This window comes from Alligator mississippiensis, chromosome 4 (assembly GCF_030867095.1).
Source record: "Alligator mississippiensis isolate rAllMis1 chromosome 4, rAllMis1, whole genome shotgun sequence".
NCBI lineage: Eukaryota > Metazoa > Chordata > Crocodylia > Alligatoridae > Alligator > Alligator mississippiensis.
This window is the reverse complement of record NC_081827.1, coordinates 180,642,954-180,662,451: the sequence shown is the minus strand read 5'-3', so window position 1 is coordinate 180,662,451 and position 19,498 is coordinate 180,642,954. Positions and strand designations below refer to the sequence as shown.

The 19,498-nt window shown below is 40.3% G+C and overlaps 1 protein-coding gene across 2 annotated transcripts in view; it reads left to right on the top strand.

Moving 5' to 3' along the window:
* Nucleotides 1-19,498, top strand: part of BARD1 (BRCA1 associated RING domain 1) — a 75,857-nt gene that overhangs the window by 13,254 nt on the left and 43,105 nt on the right. For both annotated transcript variants that reach the window (XM_006276434.4, XM_019492266.2), the window contains one exon: nt 9,107-10,143. In XM_006276434.4, coding sequence (XP_006276496.2) covers nt 9,107-10,143 — 1,037 coding nt within the window. The remainder of the gene's footprint in view (nt 1-9,106; nt 10,144-19,498) is intronic.

The window sequence follows — 19,498 nt, the reverse complement described above, 5'->3', positions numbered from 1 at the left end:
AGCTTCCCCCGCTGTCACTCTGAGGGAAGATGGAGTGTCCACGTGGGGATGGTTGTAATGGTGTTTCCTGGGATGCTGGAGGGCTTCTCCCAACTTGTTTTGGCCCTCTGGAGCAGTCTAACATGACTGCAACATAAGCTACCAAAAGTGAGCTAGAAATAATACTCACCAGAAGAGAACTATTTTTGAAATGTGCAGAGAGTACTTAATTCAAGTTTTTCTGTGTTAACATGCAGGCACTCCTGTTTTAAGAGCCCTTAACCCACTATAAAGGTAACATCATGTAATGTCACTGTATGTGTATAAATCTTTCATTTTTTAGGGTTTCTGATCAGTTCGGGTCTTTTGGTTTATTAATGGAAATCATTTTCTCTATCCAGTTGGTGCACAATAGGCTAATTAAGGAGTGCTTTCTCCCCAGTACCTACTGGTATTGCATGTAGCTTTAGCCTGTCCAAAAGCCTGCTTGGATCTCGGTTCAGAATATTATATTTGATTTCTAAGGACAAATTCCGCAATGTTAAAGAACTTGTTTAAATTTAGGGTTTTTTTGTCAATTGAAAAGTGCCAGTTTCTAATCTTTCTTTACAACGTGTGGGTATGATTGTGGAAGAAGTGGGTGATAGCATGATAGGGAAATGCACTAAATAGTTGTCTGTATTGAAGTACAGAGAGGACCCAACCAGCCATGCCCATTTCTGTTAAGGGCTATGCATAACAGTAGTGAATTGAGAGATGGATCAAAAGTAGATTCACATTGTCTCTTCAGATAGCAACTTTGCTGCATTAAGGCTGGATGTTGCCTTTGTGAATAAAATCAGAATTTGGAGGAGTGATCTGTTTTTGGTGAGTATGGGAGGAGGGGTAGATACTTGATGTTGGCATTTCTATGCCAATTCAGTTTCTTAAGCACATGAGCAGATGGGTTGTTTTTGAACTAGATTTCAGCTTACATGGAAGAAGGAAATGTCTGAGGTGGGCTTTTACTGTTAGATTTTAATTGAAGAGTGGAAGATGGAACATGGGGTCTGTCTTTTATTACGTAACAGACAGCAGCAGCTATGCTCCTCAACAATGATCCAAGCTCTATTTTGTTTTATGTTGTTATAGGTAGTTTGATAGTTCTTGCCTTAGTACGAAAGGGGAGAAAGGAAGAGTATTACAGAAAAATGGGTTATCTTGAAGTCTCTGTAGCAAAGCTAGGGCTAGAATATATATCTGCTGACTAGCAGTCTGGTCTTAACCTTAAGATTATCCTTCATTTTTTATATTTCTGGGCTTGTAAGTTTGGGTGCCAAGAAAAGCAAACAAAATACTTAAATACCTGAAGATTTCTGTTTCCCTTGGGTATGGAGTAACTAAGTAGTACAAGACATAAAAATCAAAGCCCAACACATGGATTTGGGTTCTGCCCTTTAAAAGAAAAAAGGAAGGCCTATTTTGTTCTACATATTTATAGTTGAAACCTGTAATTGAAATGTGGGATCTACACTAAAAAGGTATTCAGTATGACGCATCTTAAAATAATTGGTTAATAATAGAATGCGAGTATTGTAAGAAACAGCCTGTAGGTGGCAATACATACAATCATTTATTTAAATAAGTGAATGGGAGAGTGTAATTTTTTAATTCACATGTAATTAAGTTCAAAATTAGAATTACTTAAGAATTTATTCTATTTAGCCAGCATTGAATCTAAGATGCTGCTGCTTAAACAACTAAGCATATCTTTTGCATATAAGCAATTGTGACATATTTAGGGTGTGATTATGTTTATACAGGCATAAAATGGAGCATATAATGGAAAATCGACTACTGTGCCTGCATACCAATTTCTGTTTTCCCTACATGTGCATTAATGCATGCAGTGTGTCTGGTGGTATCATACCTTATTTATCTTATTGCTTCAGTGCTTTAGATATATACCTATAGGCTGTGTCATGAAGTCTCAACATTTTTAATTGTGTTTCCTCAGAAGCACTTTAGGTATGGGGGACTTTATTATTATTTAAAAACTTTATCCTATGAATATATGTGCGATACTGCAATGGCTAATAACATTTTTACTCTTGGTACTGTTTTTCTGCTTTCCAGCTCTCTACAGACTGTGCAGTCTTCTTTTTCAGTAAGGAGGAGGAGGAATCCTACTTCCTTGAATTATTGTCATTAGCATTTCTGTCATCCCCTAGAGTTGCAAGGGTTTTTTTTTTTGTTCTGCCATATTTGACAATTCCTTTTCCAAGTGAACCTTATTACCTGCATTTACTATAAAGTTTATAATTACTGTAATTAAGGTGGGTAATTAGGAAGAACTTGTCGAATCATGGACATAGTATATAGTGTGCTACAGATAAAGAAGCCTGATTTACAGTAATGCTTTTCAAAATGAGCTTCTAAATACTTCACCAGATTTTTTTCGGTTCAGTGTACTTTAAAGAGAAGAGATTGTCTGTCATAAATTTTCCTGACAACCATTTATAGATAATTTTACCTTATTCTTCTTAACACAGTCTGCCTTAGACTAATAGAGTTAAATTGAAAGCCTTTGATTTTTCTCTTCCCGTTCCTTGTATTAAGCTAGACCTTGCAGGTGTTGGTCAGATGTTGATGCTAGTGGACAGCAAGAAAGATTAACTTTGATTAGGTTTTATTAGGATCTCAGTTTAGTTTCTCCTTTTCTGGTGTGGAGGGGAAAATGTCGGACTCCTTCTGTAACAGATTACATTGCATTTCATGTGTGCTGTGACATTTTTCATAATAGCTAGAGATGAGTGTTTGAATAGCTGGAATTTCTCCTATTTTTTTTTTTTTTCACTGCTGAATACTTAACTTGCAAAATAATCATTCTTCAGTGAAGGCAGTAATGTTGCACAGATGGTACCAAAGCACTTCCCTTTGATTTTTAATAAGGGACTAGTTTGTCAAAGAGATTTCTCAACTTCTGTTCTGAAACCCATAATAGAGAGTAATTTGAAAGGCACACAATGTGCATCATTATATTCCTTTGATGGAGATTAATGATAGCTAAACCACATTTTCTAATTGCTCCTTTTCCCCGCTATAGTCTGTTATTGCGTTAGAGCAAAAAACTTGGAGATATAGGTCTCGAGCTGAAAGTCTCTGTATTTCCTAACATTTTTTGTCTACTCTGAATCATCTTTACTTTCAAGGAATTGAATTCTAATATGTCAGAATAAAGCAGTTCCTTTATTATGTGAAAATAAGCCAAACTTTGTTAATACAACATTTTATCGTGAATATTGATGTTATGTTTAATGTGTAGGTAATACGGGATAAATATGCTGCAGTTACAGACTGGCTCTAATAATGCTATTTGTAGGTTTCTTTTTTACACTTTGTAAATGCTTCATATATCCTGGAACAAACAGGGTTTGCTATTCTTATATCTAGTCTCTTGGGTACTCATTTAAAAAAAAATAATTTTAGGTGACTCATACTTATTACTAGATCAGTATAATTTAAATCTCAACATTTAACTGATTTTTTTTCATGGACATTAAGATACAAATGATATTGACTTGTTTCCAGCTTGGAAGCAGTTCCCTCTGGATCAAAATCTACCAGCAATTTTCACTGAAAGGCCCTCGGCTGAATATGCTTGGCTATCTGATATTATCCTTTTCCATGTAAATGACTATTTGCATATTTAAAATCTAGTTTTTGCAGCTAATGTACAATTTTTGTACTGTATTGCTGATTTGTGTGAGCTTCATTCCCCCTGGACATTGCAGCAGACAATCAGAGAGGATCCAAGATCCATTGTTCCCTTTGCTACCAAACACAGCTTAATTGGGGTGAGGTTACAGAAAGGAAGTGATGGAATAGTGTCTTGGGATCTGTCTCTTCTTTCTCCCAGAACTCTTCTGTAGGTACATTGAATTATGGGGGTTTTGAAGGGAATGAAGTTGCTACTTTCTTAGTTTCTTTCTGTTCGTTTGGTGTTAGTCCTGAAATATATGAAAGTAGGGTGGGGGAAGAGGGAGGAAAGAATGAATATTGTGGGTTTTTTTTCATTAGCCTTGAAGAACAGTTCAAAATATAGCTGATACTAGATGAGGGATCTTCTGGCCCCTGGTGAAGCTCTTGGGAAGTGATCCAGGGACTGTACCCTTAGTAGGAATCCCAATAACTGAGGCTAGGCAGTTGGAATAGGTTTTTGTACCATCAGTCATACTGATATCCTTGCAGTAGGTGTCTGCAAAGTTGGAAGTTCTCAGACATTTTCACAGTATAAAATTATCTTAAAAGAGCCTCTTGAGTATCTTCGTTTGTTAAGTCATCCAGTGACCTTATAGCAAGTGGAACAGGTGCTTATAGGAAAAATAATACCAGGCAAGTAGTGAATATATATTCAGCGGTTTTACCATAGGGCACTAGTGTTCTTCTCATTATTCAAAGACTAGTTTGAGAAACTTTATGATTAGTTTTCCATGTGTTACTGATGCCAACAATGGGATATTTCTAGCAAATGTAATTTGCTATGTCAATACTTAATTGTGTTGATGCTTATTTATAATCTACCTCTGAAGGACAGTGCCTTTGATCCCACTTATCACTTAGGCTTTTGTTTTGGACTGTGGGGTTTTTTTTTCATTGAAAAATAATCTTATCTAGCACAGTCTCCTTACACAAATGGCATTTGTAAGCTGATTTCACTCTTGCTTTCTATTCTGTAGAGATGATAGTTATAGCAAGGTAAATATTTTAGAACAGAAACTGCTAGATGTGTAAACACTGAGGACAAGACAAACAAATGTCTATATTTTCTTTTGCATATGTTTGCAATCAAGCTCTTCCTTTTTTAGATGTTTAAAACAAAACAGGATTTGAGATCTTTCTGAAGGCTAACTAGTTATAGTAAGCTTGTCCAACATGCGGCCCACCAATCCATTTTCTGTGGCCTGTGGTGCTGTGACAGGAAACGAAAGTAAACACTGTTTACTTTCATTCCCACCCCTTTTCCCTCCCCTGGCCCCTCAGCAACTTCCTAATGGCTGCTGAAGGGCTGGGGAAGGGACAAGGTTCCCACGCGCGCCGTGTCAGCTTGACGTTGCCAATGCGGTGTGTGTGGGAAGAGGAATAGCCATGTGCCACTCGGGACAGGATGAGCCCAGCTGGAGCAGCAGGAGGTCAGCTGCATTTTCCCCCTACCTGTGCTGGCCAGTCCTGAGCAGCTCTGCCGCCGCCTCTGCTGGCTGGTGCCAACCTGGGCAGGTCTGTTCCATCCAGAGCAGCACACAGCTGAAGCCAGGAGGAGCTCGGCCGGGTTGACACTGGCCTGCAGAAGCGGCAGCGGAGCCATGTGCCTCTCGGGACTGACCGGTGCAGGCAGGTGGAAAATGCAGCTCAGCCCCTGCTGCTCCGGCCAGGCTCGTCTCGTCCCGTCCTGTCCCGAGTGGCACACAGCTCTGCTGCCGCTTCTGCTGGCTGTTGCAGACCCAGCCGGGCTCCTCCCGTCCCCAGCAGCTCGTGGGAAGCTGGCTTCAGCCGCATGCTGCTCCAGATGGGATGGACCCAGCTGGGTTAGCACCAGCCAGGAAAAGTGGTATGCAGCTGAAGCTGGCTTCCCACATGCTAATGGGGAAGGGAGGAGCCCAGCCGGGTTGGTACCAGCCAGCAGAAGCGGCGGCGGAGCCGTATGCTGCTCGGGACGGGATGGAATGAGCCCGGCCGGAGCGGCAGAGGCTCAGCTGCATTTTCCCCCTGCCTGTGCCTGTCAGTCCCAAGTGGCACACGGCTCTGCTGCCGCTTCTGCTGGCTGGTGCCGACCCGGCCGGGCTTCTCCCGTCCCCAGTGGCACGTGGGAAGCCAGCTTCAGCTGCGTGCTGCTTCGGATGGGACAGATCCGCCTGGGTCAGCACCAGCCAGCAGAAGTGGCGGGGAAGCCGTGTGCCGCTCGGGATTGACCAGTGCAGGTGGGGGGAAAGTGCAGCTGAGCCCCTGCCCCTCTGGCTGGGCTCATCCTGAGGTTCATTTTATGTTTGTAAAATGCTTGGAGAGCCCCACATAGATGCACTGCATAGAAATGCAAAATATATTTTGACTTATTTGGTTGGCACCTTGGGCTGAGATTTTCAAAGCTGAGTCAAAAGGCCAACTTCCATTAAAATGAATGGGATTTAGAGGGCTCCAAATCTTTTATGACAACTTTGTAACATGCCTATCTACCCCTTTTTGCAGCCATAGTTTGGAAGCTTGGCCAAAGAACATAAGAGCTTCTGAACATAAGAACAAAAAGTGCCATGGTTGGTCAGCCCCATGGTCCATCTAGCCGAGTATCCTGTCCTGAACAGTGGAAGAGGTGAATGCTATAGAGGGAGAGTTTTGAACTGGTTATTTAGACCCATTTCATTGTCACTTCCTGCAACTTCATTGGTGTCAAAGGTCACGTGACACCACTTCCTGATGTGATAGCACTTCCTGTGAGGTCTTTGAATATGGCTCACTGGCCCACTGGGTGATTAAAAAGTTTGTGATCTGGCCCCACATTCAAAAAGGTTGGACACCCTTGAGTTATAGGATTTGAGTTTAAGTGCTTTTTTTTCTTCCTGTGCATCAAGCCCATTCCCTAAGGCTAACGGAATTGCTACAGTGCTGTAGTTGACAGCCCTCATGCCTATATGCTATAGATGTAATTGGATACTTAAATGATTGATCAGTTAGCTTGAGGATATATTGTTCTTGAAGTAAGTCTCAGCCTGATGCCACGCATTTCTCTTGCTAACTGAATTTCCAACTATCTAACACACTTTAATTGAAGAGATTTATAGGGGAATTTTAAATAAGGATAGGAAAATATCTAACCTTGAAATATCCTTTCTAAAGAGCCTTTGAAATGTTTGTTTTAGTATTTGACTGCTTCGCCACACTGTTTATCATTAGCTGTATCACTGCAGTTCTTCCTGTTTTGCACGTGTAAATTTTGTTAACAATGACAAATTTTAGGTTCTTTGGGGGATTGGGAGTGGGAAACAGCCTGCCTCTGCTATCAGCAAGGTTGCTATGGTTGGAGTTGAAAAGAGGTACTGTTACAAACCTTAAAAACAGAAGATGAAGAGAAGATAAAATGATGGCTTGAAAATTAATGCACTGAAATAGAAGTAATACTCATAAAATACTCCATTTTGATTTACAGTCCTTTATTTCCAGAATGTTAAACAGCTGATGTTAGCCTTAGTGTTCACTTTTTACAATTCTACCTGCTTTGCTAGGTAAAGTGATTTATTGGTCAGTAGTCTCTAATTTTGTTTAGGACAACCCTAGAAATTCTAATGGGGCCAAAGTCCAATAGGGTGTCACTGCTTGTGTGGTTGTAGGAAACTAACTTTGTGGGATGTCCTCACTTAGTCAAACCCATTTCACTGCACAAAAGGGAAAAGACCCCAAGTTTCTGATGAGAAGCTCTCTATGCTGTTGTTTTTCTTTTTTCTGGAAATTTCCCTAGCATTCGAATACCAGTTGCATCTAATATAATTTTAGCAACTATTTGCAAGGATTTTTTAATTATTATTATTATTTTTTCAGCACAATGAAGGGGTAGTAGAATCAAATAACTTCTTGTTGACTTGACTGTCCTAGATCTTCAAGTTTCTGCACCTTTTATTTAATGATTCAATAATGTAGAGTCTCTGGCTTCCCTCTCTTACGCTGCAGTGTATGCTGCTGCTTGGGTAACCAAGAAATAGTATGTCCTGTAGTGGGCTGGCTAATCTGGCAAGTTCTGGGACTGAATGCTTTTCTTTTCCCAGCCATATCTGTTACTGCCGCAGCCATTAGATTTTGAGATCCAGCATTGACAATAGATCAGTGGCTTGATTGATTGCATCTCTGGGCCCTCTGAAAAACAAAGTAACAGGCCATAATGAGGTGTGGCCAGTGAAGACTGAGGCATTTTGCTAAATTAGGTAAACTAAGGAGCCTTAATGAAGTTCAAATAGCTGAGCAATGCTATTCTAGCACATTTAATTTGGTTTACATGCATTATTTAAATTGCTACTTCCCTTACCTGCTCCTTTTTTAAGTGGCTTGTATTGTTTAAACTAAAACCATTACATCTCCTCTGTTTTTTCTAGATTATTTATTTACATCTCTAGTTAATCTCCAATTATCTCTAATTATTTACATCTCTAATCACAAATATGACTAGCAATACTATGGACATGACTTGATGTACATAGTCACCCATTGTTTATTTTTAATCTTTCAAATTCATTCCACTGAAATTAATTTTCCAGCAGAAAACCTCTTAATAGCCTTAATAATCTCTTGATAACATTGTCACTCTTCTGGAGTGTCTTTTGAGTATAAAACTCATGAGATTTTTTTTTTTTGATTTATCTTATTGGCTTAATTCAGCTCGCCACACATCTCTCCCTAACAGTAATGGAGATAAACAGTCTTCAGTTTAAAGCATAATTCATGTTTATATTACTGGTAAATCACAGGTGTAATGATGGTTTTCAGCTGATAAGAGGCAGGAGAGAAGTCTACAGTCTGATAATTTTTTTCCCCCGCCTTTACACCCAAGGTAGGAGATAGATGGTGCTTGTGGGCAGCCTGTTACATCAAATCAAAAGTTCTTAGGAGCAACAGTGGGGAAGATGGGATTGCACCAGTAGTAGGTGCTTTCTGAAGCTCTCAATTTCTCTCTTATTAATCCCACACTCACAAACCAGGGTTCGGCAACCTGCAGTTTCTAGGCCAGATCCAGCCTGCAGAGCTCAGGCCTCGGTGGCGTTTGTCAGTGGGAGCTTTGGTAACTCATTTAATAATTGCTTCTCAAGCCTATGACTTTTTCTCACCTAATTTAAATCGCAGAATTTGCTTAACCTGGCAGGTTGGTTGAAATGATTAGACACCCTGCGGCCATGCCCTTCATAGTGCTTACAAGAGTCATACTCCAGTAATTTAGATGGCTTCAGGCCTACTGCTTGGCTTCATGGGTTCAGCCTTATGTACATCCTTAAAATGACCAAGACTAGTTATATTTAATTAGCACAGTATTTCAGACTTTTCTTCAATAACTTGTCTAAGGATTGTGTTCTACACAAAGTGTTTAATTTTTGACCATCTTGTTACCCTTCAGATCCAGCTCTCCCACCAGATTCTGCAGAAGACTTGTCCACATCAATAAGATATAATCAAGATATGGGAAATAAGAAGCAGATAAAAATGTGGTTCAGTCCACGCAGTAGAAAGATTAGATGCATCTTGAATAAGAATCAGGAGGTGACCAATGCTGATAAGATTTCCCAGGATGCACCTTCTGTTTATGATTTCTCTCCTTCCCCTTCTCATGAAAAGACTTCTGAGCAAAGCAAAAAACCAGCACGGGGATTAACAAAAAAGCTGAAGAAGAAACGCCTAGCAGACTTCAACAAAGTATGGGGTATAGAGAAGGAAAAGCAGAAAGATGGCAGTAGACCTGAAGAGAAAGAAGCCTCAGATGAATTCAGTGGAAAAAAGGTGTCCTTTTGCAGTCAGCCATTAGTTGCCAGCACCCCAGAACCAAGGAGTACTGAAAAGACATTAGGACAAGAATCAGTAAAGGAAACTAACTTGGATAAAAATGGAAGCAAATCATACTTGGAAATGTCCACACAAGTAAAACCTATGGAAGATAACGACAGAAATAAAGTTGCATGTCCTGCAGAAGATATCATTGAGAGTGGTGTTACTACAGGTAAACCTCTACCAGGACGAAATAAAGAGACTCTCTTAAAATGTGGAAGGCAGCAATCAAGATCACCTGCTTTGTCTCATTCTAAAAAACCTAGAACAAGTGAGAAGAGCACCAGTAGGCAGTCGGTCACCCAGCAGTCGCCACAGAATTGCTGTACTAATATGTCTCTGGCTGCTGAAGATGACAGTCTAGTTGATATTTCTTCTCCTGTATATAAACACACAGGTGGCACCGTATCAAAACCAAAAAACTCATCAGCTTTTAAAGAAATAAATAGCCCTTTGGTATCAAAAGCCCAGACTACTCCATCCACTCCTAATAACTGGAATCAAATGGCAGTTACGCAGAGTCCCTCTTTGTCAAAGAAGTACCCTGACCAGAGCACAACTACCAAAAGAAATCATAAAGGAGAGACTTTGCTCCACATTGCTTCTATTAAGGTAGGACTGTAGTGTTGTTTTCCTGCATTCTGTTTTTGGGAGGTTTTGTTCTCAAGTTTTTCTGTATATTTTTTTGAAACAGAAGACATTGGATCAAAGCTCACTCTTAGGCAATTTTTTAAAAAGTTCTTGCTTTTGCATGATATTTGCTAGTGTCTTGTGTTCCTGAGGCAAGACCGGCTTTTATAGTTGTGTCCTATATATATAAAACCTGTTCTGATTAACAGGTTAAAAGGGGATTTCTTGGATGAGTTCTGACTTTGTCCAAACTCTTGGTGGAATTATTTTAGATTGTTGTCTTTGTGGGTTTCAATGCATGTTCCGAAATCATATAGGAACATCCTTCACATAGCTTTCAGAAACCAATATCCTCTTTTTTGCTTAAAAGGATAAGATGATGTATGCTGCAGTGTTGGCTATGTGATCGATGTTACTGAGTTTCGTTTGGATATTTAAGGTCACTATTGTTTTGCAGGTATAATGATCAGTTTGTGAAACTGTTCAATAGCCAAATTGATACTGTAGCTGGATTTCTTTGCTATAGTAGTGATGCACTCAACCTTCTTGAAGTCAGGGCACCCCTCTGCAACTTTTCTGAGTTTGGTGGGCCATCTGACTGAGAACCACTCTTGTGCTGTCTCCGCTTATTTCAGTGCTTTTTAACCAGGGTGCTACCAAGTGTTCCTGCCTGTATTAGGGTTTTCTGGGAGGAGGGTGGTCTTGCCTATCCTGGGTGTCTCTGCACCCAGGTCCTCTAGGTAGTGCAAAGGGCTCTTGCAGCCCAACTTGACTCCCCTGGCTCAGCAGTGTGAAGGGTCATGTGGCAGTCCAGCCTGGATCTGTGGATGGGCAGTATAAAGTGCTCTTGTAGCCTAGCCTTACCCTTCCAGTTTAAATGACTGCTCCACAGTCCCACCAGGCTCCCTGGATGGGCGCAATAGCGGGCTAGTTTGGAATGCACACTCTTGCTGTAGCCCTTCCTAGTTTGACCCCACATCCTCTTTCTGGAAACAGAAGGGTGAAGGACAGCACCCCTTGCTAAACATGCCTCTGTTTCTTGGAGGGGCATGTGGATTCAGACCAGGAAGTGCTGCAGGAAGAATGTGGGCTCCACCTTCAACTGCTGCCCAGTCTTCCTCTGCAGGAGGCGCATGGGGCAGTTCAGCCTGTCTGTGGCAGCACGCAAGTTGTGGCACCTTTGGAAGAGGCTCACAGCACCCTGGAAAGGGCCCTGGCACCTCAGTTGAGAACCACTGAGCTATAACTAGGCTTGCACAAAAATACCTTACTTCTGGTATTTCCTAACTTCTGCATAAGAACTTGGAATGCTGTAACAGTAACATTCTTTTAATATTGTTTTTATATGCCTTTTCTAAAAATAGGAAAATTTAAATTTGTTTTTGTCAATACATATTATTAGATAGCAGTGACATGGTATGTATTGGGGTTATTTTTCTGTATTCCTTACTGGGAGGAAGGTATAATCTGATGAGTGAGAGGGATTTGATAGGGGTAGAATTAAGATATGAATGTTCTTTCCACTTGTTTTAACGATACTTTACATTTATGTAGTTCATTCACCTGTGAGTAAAATCTGTTAGTTTAACTGATGTTTACAGTCAGTGAATCCCTCTGCCAACATCTCTGGTAGTAGAATTGCACATGCCTGTTTTTTTAATCAGTTTTTTCTCCCTCTGCTGCTGTGTGAAATACATCCAGATAGGACAACCTGCCTCGTAGTCATTGCAACTGTTTTCTGTGTTTAGTCAAACTGCTATCAAATGCACTAAATGAGTAAGTTAGAGCAAAAAATCTGGTGACTATTCTCTTTGAGGTCACTTCAGAAAGCTTGTGCTTTATGCACTGGTAATTTAAATATATGTTGTGCTAAATTATACATAAAAGCAATACAGCATTATTAATAAAATTACTTTACCTGTAAATATCCCGACACACAACATTTCAAGTTGTAGAGGCTAAGAATTTTTTTGATAAATAACTGCTCCCATGTCATGGTGGTGTTAGTAATTCACATTTGTACTTATGAAAGAGAACTTTTGCACTTATATAAATGGAGGTGGAAGCTATGAGTTAGGAATACAGATTCCCTCTTTGAAATTATATCTAATTAGTTGGGGAGGAGAAATTTTATATACCTTAGCTATAGGACTTTAGAGCTCACAGCAGTCACCTCTGGACTAGTAGTGCTGCACTTCATGCATTCAGCAGATTCCTTTTATTTCTTAAAATGCTGTGTGCTTACTATCTTTCTCTGTCTTCTGGTGCTGTGTAGATTGAGTGATTGTTCTAAAAAGTTAACCTACTGAAGACAGTTTTCCTCTACTGATATGTTTTTCTTAAGTATTGCAGCATGCTTATAGTGTTGCAATCATGTGTTTTTCTTGAGAGGAGAAAGGAAGAAGTTGCCATACACTTAACTTTGTGATTCACAGTAAACCAAGTGACATGTCAGTAAAGTACAATTATCAAGGTTCAGAATACAGTTTTTGGTTGTAGCTGTGTTGGTCTAAAGACATACGCAGGCAAGGTTCGTTGAGTAGATGTGATATCTTTTATTGGACCAACTGAGTAGTTGGAAAAAAGTTCTTAGTTCCTTGGAGTCTCAGAACAGCAGAGACTTCCTGGGCCTGAAGAAGGGTGTTTGTGCCTGAAAGCTTGCTAATAACTTTTTTCCAGCTACTCAGTTGGTCTAATAAAAGATATCACATCTACTTAAAGAACCTTGCCTGTGAAAAGAAGGGTGCCCTTTTGATGATAGTGCTCAGCTGTATTTGGAAGATCTGGATCCAGTTCCCAGTTCTACAGGAGACTGCTTGTGTAATTCTAGGCAAGACACTTAAGGACACTGTGTAGACAAATCCTGAGCATATCTTGCCAGCCTTCTTTTTGCACTTTGCTAAACCCAGAGAAGTGACAATACCAGTGAGACCATTCACTTCCCATCTGCTGCTTAAGAGTGGCTGCTCACTGCCATATATTTGGGTTTGTTGAATGCAAGTGGGAGTATGTGGGCAGAGCATACTTGGGAAGAGGTAACCATTAATCTCTGAGCCTTGGTTCTTTCATTTGCAACGTGGGATAATTCTTTCTTCTCTTTTCTTTATTGCTTTTTTTAGATTGTAAGGTCTGGGGCAGGAAGGATCTCTTGCTATGCATGTCTAGAGCGTCTAGCAAAGTGCTCTTGAAAGTGCAGTAAAAAATACAATGGTGGAAAAACGGGGAGGGAGAATAGAGTGTATTAAGTAATCCATCTACCCGACTTCTCAAGTAACTCGGATCATTTTAGACTAGAGTGGACACGATGTAGCCTTTCAGTTCCACAAGCAGAATGAGTTTCCTTACATTTTTCACATTAAAGTTTTCCTGGTTACTTCATTTAACCATGTTAATTCAAATTGTCATTGTAATGGAAACTTTTTGTGGGGAGGGGGAAACAGGAGAGAGAATAAAACTTAATTCTCTGGGACTTCATTAATTATAAAATAAATCCATATTATTTTCATTATCTTGGAGGACCTAATACACTGCAGTTAATGGAAGTTAATTGAGTTCTACAGTTTTTGTCTTTTAAAAGAGATAATTAGCAACATCAGGCATTAAAATTAAGTATATTGTGTGTTTTTTCCAAATCAATCTGAGCTAGAAGTGTGAGGGGCTCTTTCCCAATTTACTACCCTAAAGTAATAATAAACTTACTAAAAGCAAAATGGATCTGAAAAAGGCACTGGAGTAAATGAGAGTAATGCTGAACTACAATAATAAATTAAAATGAATGTCACTGTTTGCCTAGTAAACAGTTGTTGTTTTCTTCTGTAGTCATTAAAATAAAATTTTCAAATAGTTAAAATACAAAATGTGATCAACTGGGTGCCTACTATTAATAATGCAAACTTGTGTAGAAAGTGCCACTTCCCTTGAATCTTCCCATGTCTTAATTTTTTCAAATTATTTTATTACTAATTTTTCAAACAACTGGCTGCCTTTCACATTTAGTGGTTAAAACACAGAACCCTTCATCTCAGCTTGTAGTTACTAGAGTATATTAATTTGGCCAGCATCCTTTCCTTATAAATTTCCTTTCAAATTAGATTGTGCCTATATTTTCATGCTTGCTTTAGTGCCACAGGGTGAGAAACTATAGGGAAAACTTCCCAAAGCAGCATTCCCAGTACACACCCCAGGAAGAGGAAGGAATGGTAAACTCAGATGGAATGTGAGGGATGAAGGTGATTAGCACATAATATGGAAAATAATTTTTATCTTTATGTTCTAAGCTGACAACAGTTAGACACAGAGCACACTTATGTGTTCAGATAACCTGTTTTGTTTAATTGAAGGAACAGTGAGGGAATAAATCAAGACTTGCTTGCCAGTAAAAATGTTACCTGGCAGCTATCCTGTCTCTGTTCCAGGGATTTTCTATTTTGTGCATCTGACTAGAAGATTTCATAAAGGCTTTGCTCATATTTGAGATCTTGGGTCTTTCACATCATGGTACTTGAATTTAGTTCTGTTAAGACTATTGTATAATCCTTTCTGAGCCTACAAGAGTTCTCACTTTCCCTGTATCCAGTTGGGCTATTTTTCCAATTATATACTGTATAATACATCAAATAGAAGATTGAGGGAGATCTATTATATGTCCACTTGAATCTTTGTTCATAGCATTTGAGGTTAATTCCTTTATAAAATAACATACTCCATTACAACTACTACATCAACTGACCAATCAGCTTTCCTTAAAACTGCTCTCTAGAGTTGCTGGAGTAAGGAAATAGGTTGCTGGCTGAGAGAGTGTTTGCTTGGAAAAAACACTCCGAATAGCAGGGTGACTCAGAAGTAAATGCCATAACTGAAACTTCTTCTAGCTCCCTTGAAATTGATTAAATATTTTAAAATTTGTATGCTGTAGTAAAGCTAAAGTTAATCTTGGATTGTAGTTAATAATTTTTAGGATTTTCAAATTAAAATTGACAAAAGACTTAAATGTGTGTCAACAAGTATGGAGCTTAATAGCCATTCCAAATATAGCAGAACTATTAGAAATGCACTTAAAAATATGAGAAAAACATACTATTCTTTCTAATCTCTTGCATTTTTATTATGCTCAGTCTCTGCTGCTTATCTTTGTTATAAGCAAGGATCCAAGGTTTCCACTTGTGGCAGAAAAATATGGGAAAGTTCAGATTTTCTCCTTTGAAGGGGAAAAAATGTAGGGAAACCACAAGTTTACCCTTGCAGGCTGGCAGCCTGCCAGCCTACAAGGGGCTGCTTGGGGCTGGAGGGAGCTGGGAGAGGGTGATTAGAGACAGGGCACCATAGGTATGTGTGAGTTTTACCCTCATGTGGGTGGCATATAGCCAGGCAACATGGTGGGAGCGCTACGGCAGCTGCATGCAGGTAAGTCATGGCCAGGCTGCCTGGTATGGGAGCCCCAGCCCAGGGCAGGGGGGTGCCACAGGCCTCACCTTCTCCTTCCTCCAGCTTGCGCTGGGGCCAGACTTGCTCTGCCGCTACCTGCACAAGTCAGAGCCACCTCAGTCCGGCCTGGTCCGGTCAGGACAGGGGCAGCTGGGGGTCTCTCCAGCAGGGCTGGGGGGTGCAGGGAGCTGCGGGAGTGAGAGGCACCACTAGGGCTGTGAGCGCTGTGGCTTGGGAGTACAAGGCACTGGGGACAGGGAGACTGGTTTGGGAGTGTAGGGCACCGGCAGCCCCAGGGGGGCTGTGGGTCAGGTGTGTGGGGCACAGGCAGGGCCAGGGGGCTGTGGGTTGGGAGTGAGGGGTACTGGCATGGCTGTGGGTGGGGGCTGTGGCTTGGGAGTGAGGGGCAACAGTGCGGACAAGAGTGGGGCACTGGCATATCAGGGTTGCTCAGCACCACAGAGCAGCAGGGCGACAGCCACAGCTGGACTCGTGTCCTGGTGAGTGAAGGTGGCAGGAAGAGCTCTGGTTTTCCATGATAAAAAAGAAAAAAAAATCAAATGCCAAACTATACAGGTATTTAGAACTTATTATATTTTAATGATTGAGGCACTGGTAGCCTTCTAAATTGCTTTAAAATTGTAACTATATCAATAAAATGTTGTGTTAAATTGATACGTGTGTGCGCGCGCGCAGTCCTCGGACTTACAACACAGGTGGTTCCTGAAAACCGTGTCTTAAGTCGAAACGTTGTAACTCGGAACCAATTTTCTCATAAGAAACAATGTTATAAATGGGGGATTGGTTCTTGAACCAAGGCCCGATGCCCTATTTTCACCAAAAATACCCCAGAATTTTGTACTCGATCAATTATAAATGAGTCATATAGCTACATTTAATATATTTATATTGTAAATAGCAATCGTATTGATTTGGAAGGACTTTGAGGTGACTTTGCTGGACTTTTTGAAGGGCTCTTGGTTGGACTTTTTGAAGGGTTCTTCGCTGGAGTCTTGGCTGCAGGTTTTTCTGGAGTCTTGTCTGCTTTCTTAAAGAAAGTGTCCAAGGAAGATTGGACAGATGTTCTCCAGGGAGATGAGCGACTCAGCCAACTTGTTCACTAGTGTGGCATTGCACCGGATCAAGAGTTGTAAGTCGAAACTGGCATTCTGAAGTTGAAACAGGGTGTCAATTTATAAATGTTGTAAGCGTGGAATGCTGTAACTCGAAGTGTTGTAAGTCGAGGACTGCCTGTGTCTATATCATACCATTTCATTTTAATCGTGGAAAAACATGGGTTTGGGGGCTTTTAATAGAATTTGCAATTTTCTAAAAAAAGAAAATCAGGATCCCTGGTTATAAAGTTTAGCCTAAGGTTCTTTGCTTTTGTTTCGTTGGTTTTTGTTTCAACCAGCTATTCTGAACTACTGTGGTCATTAGTCAATGTACGTGGTTTTGTGCAGAAACTAAGGAAATGAAAGGTGAGAAGTGGGTTGTTTCCTGGAAACTGTCAGTCAGCATTTGTTGTTATTACAAGGCCTCCCTTATTCATTTGTCCTTTTTCTCCACTTAATGCAAGTTCTATATAAAAGATAAAGTAGGAAAAGCTAGGGAAAGGAAGCCACTAACTTGTTCATTTGATCATGTGGCACAATGGGGCCAGTCTTTTGGTCAGGCACGGCACAAATTAGCTCCATACCTTCTGAGTGCTACTTAGATCCCTTTCCCTTCCCTGATCTGGTGCTTTGCTTTCTGTTCCTGTGCAGTCTACTGCTGTGCTACATGTCCCCTCCCTGATTTGCAGGGTACCACATGTGCTGCAGGTTGGCCACTGCTGATGTAGTACATTCTTTTGTTTTTTAGTTAAAACCTGATGAAATCCACTGAAGCTTTAGAAGTAGAGAGGAGGAAATCTTTCATTCTCTTCGTGTGACACCCTAATTCACGTTGCAGTTTATTTTCCCCAAGTTGGTAATTAATATCTTCATTAGCTTATTGGTTATTATAAGGAAGATGCAAAATATCTTGGGCTAATGGAAGGTAGTGAAGGGGAAAAACTGGGAAAATTAAAAATAGTCTTAAAGGATTGCTCTCTTTTTTTTTTAAAACTCATTGGTCTGTACTAGCTTAATGATGCAACTGATATTAAGGCTATAACAAAAAATCTCTGTCTAAGCCAAGAGGGAAGGGTTTTGGGCAAATGCCTTAAGCAGAATCAAAATTTTCTATTTTAAAATGTTCACAGCTGTGAAAATGTCCTTCCCCATGTAAACCAATGCGGTGCTAGCTTCTAGATTGGGCGAATTGCTTCTACATTGGATAGAATGCTACATTGGACAGATAGCCTTAATGTCTGTCTTGTTGTGCTTTGGTGCTGTAGCAACAGTAAAAAGTTGCCAGAGCAAAAGTTGCCATTCTTCGCTGCTATTATTTACAGTCCTAGGGATCAGTTTAAAAAATCCTCCTTTTTTTTCTGAGTAGATATTAATTGATATGAGTTCCATGTAACTGACCTTTGTTTCATCCTAAATATAAGAGCATCAGGCAAAATTTGTCCCAGCATTTATTTTCAACAGCTACTTGTTCCAGAGCACTAGGGGAAGCATCAAGAGGCATACAATATGTGGTGTGACCATGCTTCAGTTTAAATACCATGGAGTGTTGTAATTAATGACTTCATATTTGTATCCTAAAAAGAATTAGACTCAAGTGAATTTCATTTTTTGCCTGCTTATAAGAACTTTAACCTACATTCAGTGTCAGAAAAAAACTTTCTGTGCCTTTTAGTTAACTTTTAGAACCATATGATCCTCTTGAAACAAGAACTGTATATGTGTGTATGGAGACTCCTGTTTTGTTCCCATAGAAATGGGTTTTTATCTTTCAAAAACATTTTATTTTCACCTTCCAAACCGAAGTGGACAATATTTTAATATATACATTAATTATTTATAATTTATATACATAATATTAAAAAAATTAGGCAACTGTGTTGTCACTGCCTACATGGTCAGATGGGTCGCTAATTGGCTGGAGGGCTGCACCCAGAGAGCAGTGGTGGACAGGCTATTTTCGACCTGGAGGGATGTGGGCAGTGGGGTCCCCTAGGACTCGGTCCTTGGGCCTGCACTATTCAACATCTTCATCAGTGACTTGGACGAGGGGGTGAAAAGTACCTCGTTCAAATTTGCAGGTGACACTAAGATGTGGGGAGAAGTGGGCACGCTAGAGGAGAGGGTAGGCTGCTATTAGATCTGGACAGGTTACAGGGGTGGGTGGATGAGAACAGGATGGATTTCAATACTGACCCTGGGGGTCTTCAAAAGGAGGCTAGATAATCATCTAGCCTGGGTTGTTTGACCCCAGCATTCTTTCCTGCCATGGCAGGGGGTCGGACTTGATGATCTGCTCAGGTCCCTTCCAACCCTACCAACTATGAAACTAAGGTTCTCTGTCCTGCCATGTGCTGAGCATTCCCTCTCATGTCCTATGAAATACTTAGCGCATCTATAAGCACGTGACTTCTACTGAAGTCAAGAAGTCCATGTGCTTAGTTAAGTACTGTACATCTTTAACAGTTTTACCAGATCACTTGCAGATGTAGCCTGGACCTGGTGGTGCTGAGTTCTATTGCATGCCAGTTGAGGATCTGGTCTGCTGATTTTTATCTGCATTTTTCTTTTCAAACAAATGTTCACTGTAAACTAGTTGAATGCATTTTAAGAACCTCTTAAAGGTGCAGAGCACTAAAAACCCTTGAAGAATATATTTTACAAGCCCTATAACTTTGAATTAAAACTTTAATTTCTGGCTATATTTCCTCTTTCAATCTCTAGGCTGTGAACAGTGTTCTTAATGCATCACTTCTAATCCTGACTGACAGTGGCTGTTCAGTCATTGTGCATGTGTATAA